The 9,207-nt window shown below is 50.7% G+C and overlaps 1 protein-coding gene across 1 annotated transcript in view; it reads right to left on the reverse strand.

The window, feature by feature from the left end:
• The window catches only part of Itga2b (integrin subunit alpha 2b), a 17,117-nt gene extending 9,768 nt beyond the window's left edge, over positions 1-7,349 (reverse strand). Inside the window, exons 1-12 of the mRNA XM_021176341.2 lie at positions 6,991-7,349; positions 5,246-5,367; positions 5,059-5,156; positions 4,793-4,955; positions 4,519-4,568; positions 3,932-3,977; positions 3,712-3,840; positions 3,343-3,390; positions 3,144-3,187; positions 2,930-2,983; positions 2,738-2,790; positions 2,377-2,588 (exon numbers count right to left, since the gene is read on the reverse strand). Coding sequence (XP_021032000.1) covers positions 2,377-2,588; positions 2,738-2,790; positions 2,930-2,983; positions 3,144-3,187; positions 3,343-3,390; positions 3,712-3,840; positions 3,932-3,977; positions 4,519-4,568; positions 4,793-4,955; positions 5,059-5,156; positions 5,246-5,367; positions 6,991-7,178 — 1,207 coding nt within the window. The 5' untranslated portion in view covers positions 7,179-7,349. The remainder of the gene's footprint in view (positions 1-2,376; positions 2,589-2,737; positions 2,791-2,929; positions 2,984-3,143; positions 3,188-3,342; positions 3,391-3,711; positions 3,841-3,931; positions 3,978-4,518; positions 4,569-4,792; positions 4,956-5,058; positions 5,157-5,245; positions 5,368-6,990) is intronic.
• Positions 7,350-9,207: the final 1,858 nt, after the last annotated feature.

Genomic DNA, 9,207 nt, shown 5'->3' on the forward strand with positions numbered 1-9,207 from the left:
CAAAAAAAAAAAAAAAAAAGAAAACACTGAGTCTCAGAAGATTAAATAACTGAGCGTTGGCTGAGATAAAGAACTTCCTAGAACACATGAGGTCCTACATTCAATCCCAGTAAGGGAGGGGTGGCGTTAGGCTTGGCATCCTGGCACACACCCTTGCTCTCAGCACTCAGGAGGCAGAGGCAGGCAGATCCCGTGAGTCCTAGGCCAACCTGATGTACATATTAGGTTCCAGGCCAGCTCAGGCTGCATAGTGAGACCCTGTTTCAAAACACAAAACAAAACCAAGAAAGAGAGAAATAAAAACGAACTGAACCCTGGTCTCCAGATGCTGTTTCACCTTCACTGTGCAAACTTTCACAGCCACATCCTAGGCTCATTGACACCACTCACAGCCACATCCTAGGCTCATTGACACCACTCACAGCCACATTATAGGTTCACTGACACCACTTAGAGACACATCATAGGCTCATTGACATCGTAGGTTCATTGACACCAAGAACTTTAAGACCTTCCCTGAAAGTGTGTCTTTTAGCATGACCTCATTACATTATTGCATGAGCTCTTTGCATAACGCTATTTTAGATCCATATCTGTGTATCTTAACTGCTTTCCCAATTTTGTTTACAGCATGTCTTATTATTTTCTAGATCACTGTATGTACAATTCAAACAAAAATATTTCATCTCAGTCTTCAGGATGCAGAGGCAGGTGGATCTCTGTGAGTTCAAGGTCAGTCAGTCTTCATAGAGAGTTCCAAGCCAGCTAGAGCTAAATAGGGAGATCTTGTCTCAAAACCACAACCGACAGAGGCCTCTGACTACAACGGTGCCCTTCAGTCCCAGGGCCTCCTCCCTGTCTCTGTCTTTGTCTCACTTGGTCTTCATGAATTTCCCAACTGTTTGGTTCTCTGTTTATTTCTCCAGCCTTCTTGTCCTCATGGCCAGTTTTGGGTCAGCCTGGCCAGACTCTATCTGGAGCTACTTCAACCCAGGGTTGCACTAAGTCTTCCTCGGGACCCTTGGGGCCTCTCATCCATCTTGTGAAGCTCCTCACAGAATTTCTTTCTAGTGATCTCCCTTCTTCCAGGCTGTCATCCCGCCTCCACCAGTAAGGGACCCCACTGCTCACTTTCTTCCTGCTTTCCCCGTGTGACCTTTGGATTAGCATCTCCTGCCTCTAATGGAGCCTCTGCATCCATAGGCATCCTAAAGACTGACCCCTCCAGTTCCTCGAAATACTATTTTCCTTTGTAGTTAAAGATGACCTCCCGTGGTACCCATCTCCGGTCCATGATGGCTCTGCTCTGCTTTTTCTTTCTGGGTCAGATTGAGGAAAGAGCTGTCTGCATTGCCCCCTGAGTGTTTCTCCTCTATTCATCCCCTGCCCCCATCCCCTGTGGTCTTCTGGTTTATGTTCCTAAGCTGCCCTTCACTGGTTGGTTGGGTTTGTTTGTTTGTTTTGAGAGAGGGTTTAACATATCCCGGACCGGTCTCCAACCTCATATGTAGCAGAGGATGATGACCCGGACTTCTGATCCTCCTGCCTCCACTCCTTGAGTTCCAGGATTGTTGGTATGCACCACCATACCTAGTCACGGTTGGTTCTTGTCACCACCATCAATGATCTCATTCTTGCTAACACCATGATATTTATCCAGTCCCACCCAACTGTACCTTTCAGGAGTGAGGGGGCCTCCAGGACCATTCCTTCCACCTGTTCAAACTACTCTAGTAGAGTTTGGGGCCACTGCTCTCCTGGTCTCACTCCCACCCATCTGGACATTCTGTTTCCCAACACTGTCGCCTCTGGGAGTTCCCTAATTGCTTTTACTTCCCTGGGATTCTGAGCTGGGTCTCTTCCTATTTCACAGCCTCCAGATCCCATCCACTCTCTCAAATTCTTCATCTTGCCCTGGATTCTCTTCCGTGGAAGTGGGGAACGTTGATGGTAGCAGTGCTCAGTGCTATTCCCAAGCCCTTCAAACTTACCCAGCCCAGAACTGAACTGCAGAGCTCCTCACTCCCACCCCACTTCCCTTTCATTCTGACTCCATTTCCCACCCAGCACCAATAGTCCAAGCCCTAAACATTTGTAAAGCTACCTTATTTCTGACTCAATTTTCCAAAGTCTGCATGCAGGGCTCACCATGATCTAGACAAACCGTCTCAACTGGATTCCTTGATTCCTTGAAAGCCGGTACCCATGCTCCACTCAGGAATCAAGCCTTTTCTAGTTCCAGGTATCCAAGGTGTCTCTGTGTCCCAGCCTCCCTCACACTGGGATTACTGGTGTACTACCTCATCTATGGTGTAAGTCCATCTTTTTGTGAGGGCTGCTAGCCCTCTCATGGCCAAATGCAGCTCCCCCACTCACCATTATAGCCATCTCGGTTGAGGTCACCCAGGGGTGCAATGGCAGATCCAAATCTCCCATAGAGCTGGGTGCCAGTCAGCAGGAGAGTGGGTGCGCTCAGAGCTTGGGAGCCCTTAGGCTGCAGAAACAAATACACGCGGCCCACCTCGGCCAGCTTGCGGTCTGCCCTTCTCTCCATATACAATGGAGCCCCCACCAGTAGGTCATGCCTCCTGTGGACCAGATGGGTAAGGTTAGGTGCAGCTGAGCTAGGAAGATGCTGGGAATGAGGGCAATTCTTGGGCACCCTTGGGAGAAGATGGTAACTCCTCTGGCCATTGAAGACCCAACTGGGTAAGGGTGGGACATTCCCTCTTCTCACCCGTCCCCGTTGACGTCAGTGACTGCCACCGAGTGCCCGAAATATGAAGCCATCTACAAGAGGAACAGCACTTCAGTCTGTGCTTCAGCACTCAGTGTCCTCTGTTAACCATCACCCTCAAATCCCATGAGCTAGTTTGGGTGTGAGCAGTTCAATTCCCTGACCCCATGCCCATGGGGTCACCGTCCCGACCTGTTCTCCATGAAGCCGGTGCAGGGGCTGGTAGTAGGAGTTCAAAATTTCCACCTGCATGGAGAGACACACCAAAATGTATCTGTCATGCTCCCTCTTTGGCCAGTCACCCTCATTAAGGAAAGGCCAGGACATTGGCAAGTGTGGGGTTGTAAACAAGAGGACTAGGGTCACGGAGTTCGGAATGCTAAGCAGTGAGAGAGCCACTACTCACCGCTCCCAAGGTCCAGCTCCAAGTGGGGGCACCCGATACGTACTCTGGGGAGAGCAAGGCTCAGCAAATCAGATCCTTAGTAGCCACTTTCTCAATTCTCTCACCAGGACCCAGGGGAAATTGTGTGGAGGTTGCTCCTGCCCCAGGGCTCCGCCCCTCTCCCCCCCCCCCCCCCCCCCCCCCCCCCCGCATTCCTTGCCTGTAGTGCTCGGATCCCCATCGAACTCGCCCACGGCTACCGAATATCCTGAAGACACAGCGCACAGTTTAGCAGTTTCCGAGTAAAGCAAGGAGGAAAAGCTCAAGGGTCACTAGTACCGAGGTCATTAGTACAAACTGCCTAGGGCGGCTAGGAAAACTGAGGCGTGCCCAAGATCTCACTAGAATCCACAGCGAGAAGGGCGAGCCAGTGTGGATGGGAAGTGGACATGTGTGGGGAAGAGGCAGGAACAGAGGGCGGAGTGCGTTTGTGCTGGGGATGACTAGCTAAGATTGGCATAGAGGCCCGAATAGAGGCAGGACCTGACTCAGGGTTTTGGGAAGCCTGGAAAGGAGCTGCCAGAGTTACCCTGGTAACCGTCGAAAAACACTGGGTTGCTGTTGTCGTAGGTGAAGCGCTGGTTGGAAACATGCCACAAAAGGGTACCCGGGCGGTAGCTCGAGATGATGTTCTCAATTGGAACGCGAGCCAGGAGACCTAGGAAGGGCACAGGGAGAGGGCTATGGGAGCTCAGAAACATGAGTCCCAAACTGCGAGATGGGAGTGGGTTGGATTCCTGGGCACATACCTAAAAAAAAGTAGCCTCCAGGGGCTCCAAGCACTAGCTCCCCAGCCTGAAAAAGAAGTCCTGGTCGTGAGAGGGTCTCTCCTATTCTAGAACAACCCAGAACCATTCTGCCTGTATGGTATTCTCATATTCATTTATCCTCATCCTCCCGACCCACCCCTTCTCCATTTTTTTTTTCTCCCCCGAGACAGGGTCTCTCTGTGTAGTCCTGGTTGTCCTGGAACTCACTTTGTAGACCAGGCTGTCCTCGAACTCAGAAATCCGCCTGCCTCTGCCTCCCGAGTGCTGGTATTAAAGGCGTGCGCCACCACGCCCGGCTAAATATTAATATATTTTTATCTCATTTTTATGGCAGGGTCTTATTACCTAGCCCGGGTAGACCTTGAACTCGTGCACCCCTTTCTCGGCCTTCAATTGCTGGAATTATAGGTGTGGACCACCGAAGCCATCCCCTTCTCCTTTTAAGAGCAGTCTTACTTTGAAGCCCAGGTTTGCCTTGTATGTAGCTCAGGCTGACCTCAAACTCGCCCTCCCCCTGCCTCAACCATGAAGCTGAGCTCTCTTGTTTGCTTTTGCCTGTGACTTGCCTGGGTCACCGCCAAGCTGAAGCCTGCTTCACAGTATCGCTTGTCTCCGCCTACAAGAGGCAAGCTGAGATCAGCCAAGAGGAGGTCCCCCGAACGCGCGCTTAAGCCAAGAGCCCCGCGTGGGCAGGGGGAACTATGCAGAGCCCGGAGGACATGGAGGCGGGGCCCAGGGGCGTGGTGTAGCGGAGGGGCGGGCCTCCCGGGGCGCGAGGTCCTTGGTGGGGCGGGGTTGGCAGCGATCAGTGGGCGGAGCGAATGGCGGACTAGAGCTTACGAAAACTCTCGGCGTAAACGGAACTCATGGTGTTGGCGCGACAGGGCGAGTACTCTGCGCGGCCCCCGCTTTGGAGCTGAGCCAAGAAGCAGCCTCCTACCGGAGTCTTCTCTGCCTCATCGCGCTTTTCCAGGACATTCCAGTGCTGCCAGGGGGCACAGGCCTAGAGCAGACCCACAGGAGAGTAGGGAAGGGGGCTTATTCGGGCTTCCCCCAACGTGACCCTGCCCTGGATTTGCTCCCTTTGACCTGTCCACAGTGCCCACCACAATGACGTCATTCCAGCTGGCGACCGACGCCCCAAGTCCTTGCCCGGTCTTGAAGGTTTGGAAAATTTGGAAGCCTAGGTTTCGTGTTTCATCCCCTGGAGGGCACAAGTAAAGGTGGAGCTCTGGAGCCTGGCCATCCATTTCCACCTGGGGACCCTCTTTCCCCTCCATGCTTGAGACTCACTGAGGTCGAAGAGCAACGGGTTGCACTTGCCACCATTGACCTTCCAGGGGCACAGAAACACGGCTCCAGTCTCCTCTTGACTTGCGTTTAGGGCCCTGGGGGCGCCCACCACGATGGACACGCTGTGTAGGAAAGCTGGGTGAGCACAGGTTATATGGCCTTTCTATCCTGCCCGGTGCCCACTGCCCCAGCAGTACCTGGAAGGAGGTGTGGCATAGGAAAAACTGGACCACCTTTCCTCACAGATAGTCCCTTGAGGACAACCTCTTCATTTTAGCTGAAAGTGGACTCTTAGGAAATTAACCTGAGACTAAACCAGTTGGTTTGGTTTGGATGGGAAGGCTTTAATAATCCTTACTGAAAAGACCTGTTATGCTTCCTTCGTACACCGATTTCCCTCACCCCTACTCCCTCCCAACAAGAACCAGACAAAATGTTTGCCTGTCAAACTTCTAAAGAGATCCCTTAACGAGACCTGGTTGAAAGGCGGAAGGCCGGGGAGAGCTAACTGGAATGTACGGTACTGACAGGGTTGAGGAGCCTAGCAGATCTCTGTTTAAATCAGGCCCGCCATATGTAAAATGGAGATAATGACAACCAATATTGCTGTTGGAAGAGTAAATGCAATAAGTGTATGAGAGGTATTTAGTATGATCCGGCAACATGCTTTTGTAAACGTGTGCGTTAATAAACACATAGGATGCTTATTAAATCGTGCCCATGTGATCAGACCTTGGGGAATGAAGCAGGAGACTGGAAGAAAAGAAAGGAGTTGAACAGAAGCACTCAGGAGCTCTGATGCCAGGAGTGTTTCGTTTGGTTGGTTTTGTCTATTTGTTTTGAGACAGGCTTTCTCTATGTAGCTCTGGCTGTCCCGGAAACTCACTATTTGGATTAGCAGGCTGGCTCTGCCTACCTCTGCTTTCCAGTAAAGGAGATTGATTAAAGGTGTCTATCATGACACCCATCAGGAATTCTATTTATTTATTCTGATGGAGTCTTGTTATGTGGCCCTGGCTATTTAACTGGTGGTAGTTCTCCTGCCTCAGCTTCCAAGTCCTGGGTCTACAAGCACATGTTACCACACTCAGCTAGAAAAGTGCCCTTTAGAATCATTAGAATTGAGGCAACCCTGGGTTCTTCCCCATCACGAATAGTCTCTACATGCAAGCCATCTTGGGAAGGGGACCTGATTTTTGATGAAGTGGCTCTCTCGGGCAGAAGAAATAATTTCTTGCATCTGTCTTTGAGAATAATTACTATTCCCCAGTCTTGGGCATTCCAGTGTCCATCTTAATAAGTCACTCAGGATAAACACAGCTATGTAGATGAGCCAGGAGTCTGACCTCAAAGCCTGATCCATACTGACTGTTAGCAATCTAATACTTCTAATACTTCTAATCTAATACTTTGGAAGGAGGTGAGGCGTGGAACGGAGGAAAGCAAGGTGTACCAGGTAGGTACTTGTAGCTTTGCCAGTCAGTTTAGGGTGAGGGGAGGGAGGTAAAGCGGGTCACATCACTGACACTTGGGGGAAAGGAAAAAGGAAGACATCAGCTTTAACCTTTTGTGCTCTGTGCTCATCTCCCCATTGCTATCTCTCCCCAGTACCCACCCTGGAACCGGTCCTCCATTGACAGGAGCTCCACTCAGACCGGAGAACTGACCTTGCTCATCTAGGTACCGAGAGAGTCCACAGGAGCAATGCGAGGGTGCAGACCTCTCTTAACACCCATAGCGCTCACCTTCCATGTTTGTCCTTATGAAAGTCCACTGAGAAGCCAAAGTGGCTGCCATTGGGGCCTGCATAGACGGAGAACTTCACAGAGTCCAGGTTCAAGGCCCAGGCTGGAGGAACAGCACTAGGACCCAAGAACAGTGGTGTCCACTGCAGAAGCCACAGGGAATGCCATGCGCAGGAGGCTCCGGCCATCTTCCTTCTTCCCAAACGTCCTAAACAGGAATGGGCCAGCTCTTTCCCTTTCCCTGAAGTTCCCCCCACCGGAAGTTTCAGCTTATCAGACTGGAGCTCATGACTGAGCAGCAGGCATGGCAGAGGGCAATAGCCTCTAGACGACGACTAGGATCGGGGAGGGCCTACCCCAGGGATGGATGCTGATAGCTGGAAGTCACTGCTCCCCCTTCCTCTCCAGGAAAGCTCACCTCCAAGTCCTGTTGTCTCTGTTTCTCAGCCACGCGCCAGGAAATCCCCTTTCTCTTTCTCTTCCTTGGTCACTGTGAAAGTCCAGCTACCATCCCTTTCTGTCTGGTTAAGTATGGCCATGAATTCACTGCCTGGCTCACTTTGCCATGGCCCACAGTTGTACAGCTCTTACCTCCCCCATGCAGCTGATCATCCTGCTTTTGAACGCTGTGACATGGCCAAGGGGAGAGGAAGGAGTAAGGGAGCTGCTCTCCCCTGATAAGACCGGAGGCTGTCATCATTTTGAGTAGGACATTTACCCACTTCCTCCCCCATGAGCCTTTGGGCAGCCTCAGCTGGTGGCATTTGACCATCACTTTCCTCATGTCTCCATCTTGAACCAAGTCTTAGTGTGGTTACACTGGAGCCTTCAATACTGGGCAAAGGGGTGATGAATGGATCTTGGCCTAAGTGGGGGGAAATGGAGCTAAAAGGACATCATTCTGAGGTGCGGGGTTCACAGTCCTCGAGGTTGAGCACCAGCTGTTCAAGTGAACAGCTTTGCTCCTTTTTGGTTGACAGTATCTACGTAAATAAATAAAATAGACTGAAAGATAGCTAGAATAGAACCTTCCAGAACTGATTGTGGACGGAGTCACTGACTAGGAGAAACCTCGTGAGTCCTCAGGATGGCACCATGGCATACACACACATGGGCATGGTACCTGATGGCACTTTTTACTGGATTGAGTACCCGAGTCCTTTGAGAGCAAGGGTTCTTTCTGCTCTCCTAGGGCCTAGCCCACAGCCTAGCATGTAGTGCTGCTGAAAGGCTGAATCTGGTCTTCCTAAAGGATGGAAGGAGTAAACAAAGTGAGAAGGGTCAGATTCTGCATAGAAAGATTCTTCTCGGGCTGGAGAGATGGCTCAGTGGTTAAGGGCACTGACTACTCTTCCCAAGGTCCTGAGTTCAAATCCCAGCAACCATATGGTGGCTTACAACCATCCATGAGATCTAACGCTCTCTTCTGGTGTGTATGAAGACAGCTACAGTGTACTTACATATAATAAATAAATCTTTAAAAAAAAAAAGATCCTTCTCTATGGGGGTGGAGGGGCAGAGAGCAGAAGAGCACCACACATGCCCTGATGGTCTCGCTTGCCTTTCGCCCCAAGGCAAAGGGTTGTAGGACTATAGCCACGGCCTCCTTTAAGTCTTTTCTTTTTTCCCCTCCTTTTCTGCAGTGCTAGGGATAGCCTTGCAAATGCAGGACAAGTGCTCTACCACGAAGCCATGTCCCCCAGGCTCCATCTTTATTTCCCATGAATTAACCTCTGCCTTATGCCACTTTACCACTCTCCCCTCTTCTGAAGCACTCCTAACTCTTCCCTCCCTCTCATGCCTCCCCTCAGCACACAGCCTAACATTTTACCCCTCACTAAGCAGAAAGCTCCTTGGATTTTATTCAGGGCTCTCTTCACTGGTGTGTTCCCAGTGCCAAGTCATGACAGGTATGTAGTCAGTCACACACCAGTGTCTGCTGACCCTCTGTCTCCCCACTGTTCCCAGATAAGTGCTTCCTGCGTTGTTGGTCTGTTCTGTGTAGCCCAATATTAACTCACATCACATGGTAGTTTTTTGCCTTACAATTTAAAAAATATATTTTTTTAAAGATTTATTTATTTATATGTAAGTACACTGTAGCTGTCTTCAGATGCACCAGATCTCATTATGGATGGTTGTGAGCCACCATGTGGTTGCTGGGATTTGAACTCAGGACCTTTGGAAGAGCAGTCAGTGCTCTTACCCACTGAGCCA

The sequence above is a fragment of the Mus caroli genome, chromosome 11 (genome assembly GCF_900094665.2).
Source record: "Mus caroli chromosome 11, CAROLI_EIJ_v1.1, whole genome shotgun sequence".
Lineage (NCBI taxonomy): Eukaryota > Metazoa > Chordata > Mammalia > Rodentia > Muridae > Mus > Mus caroli.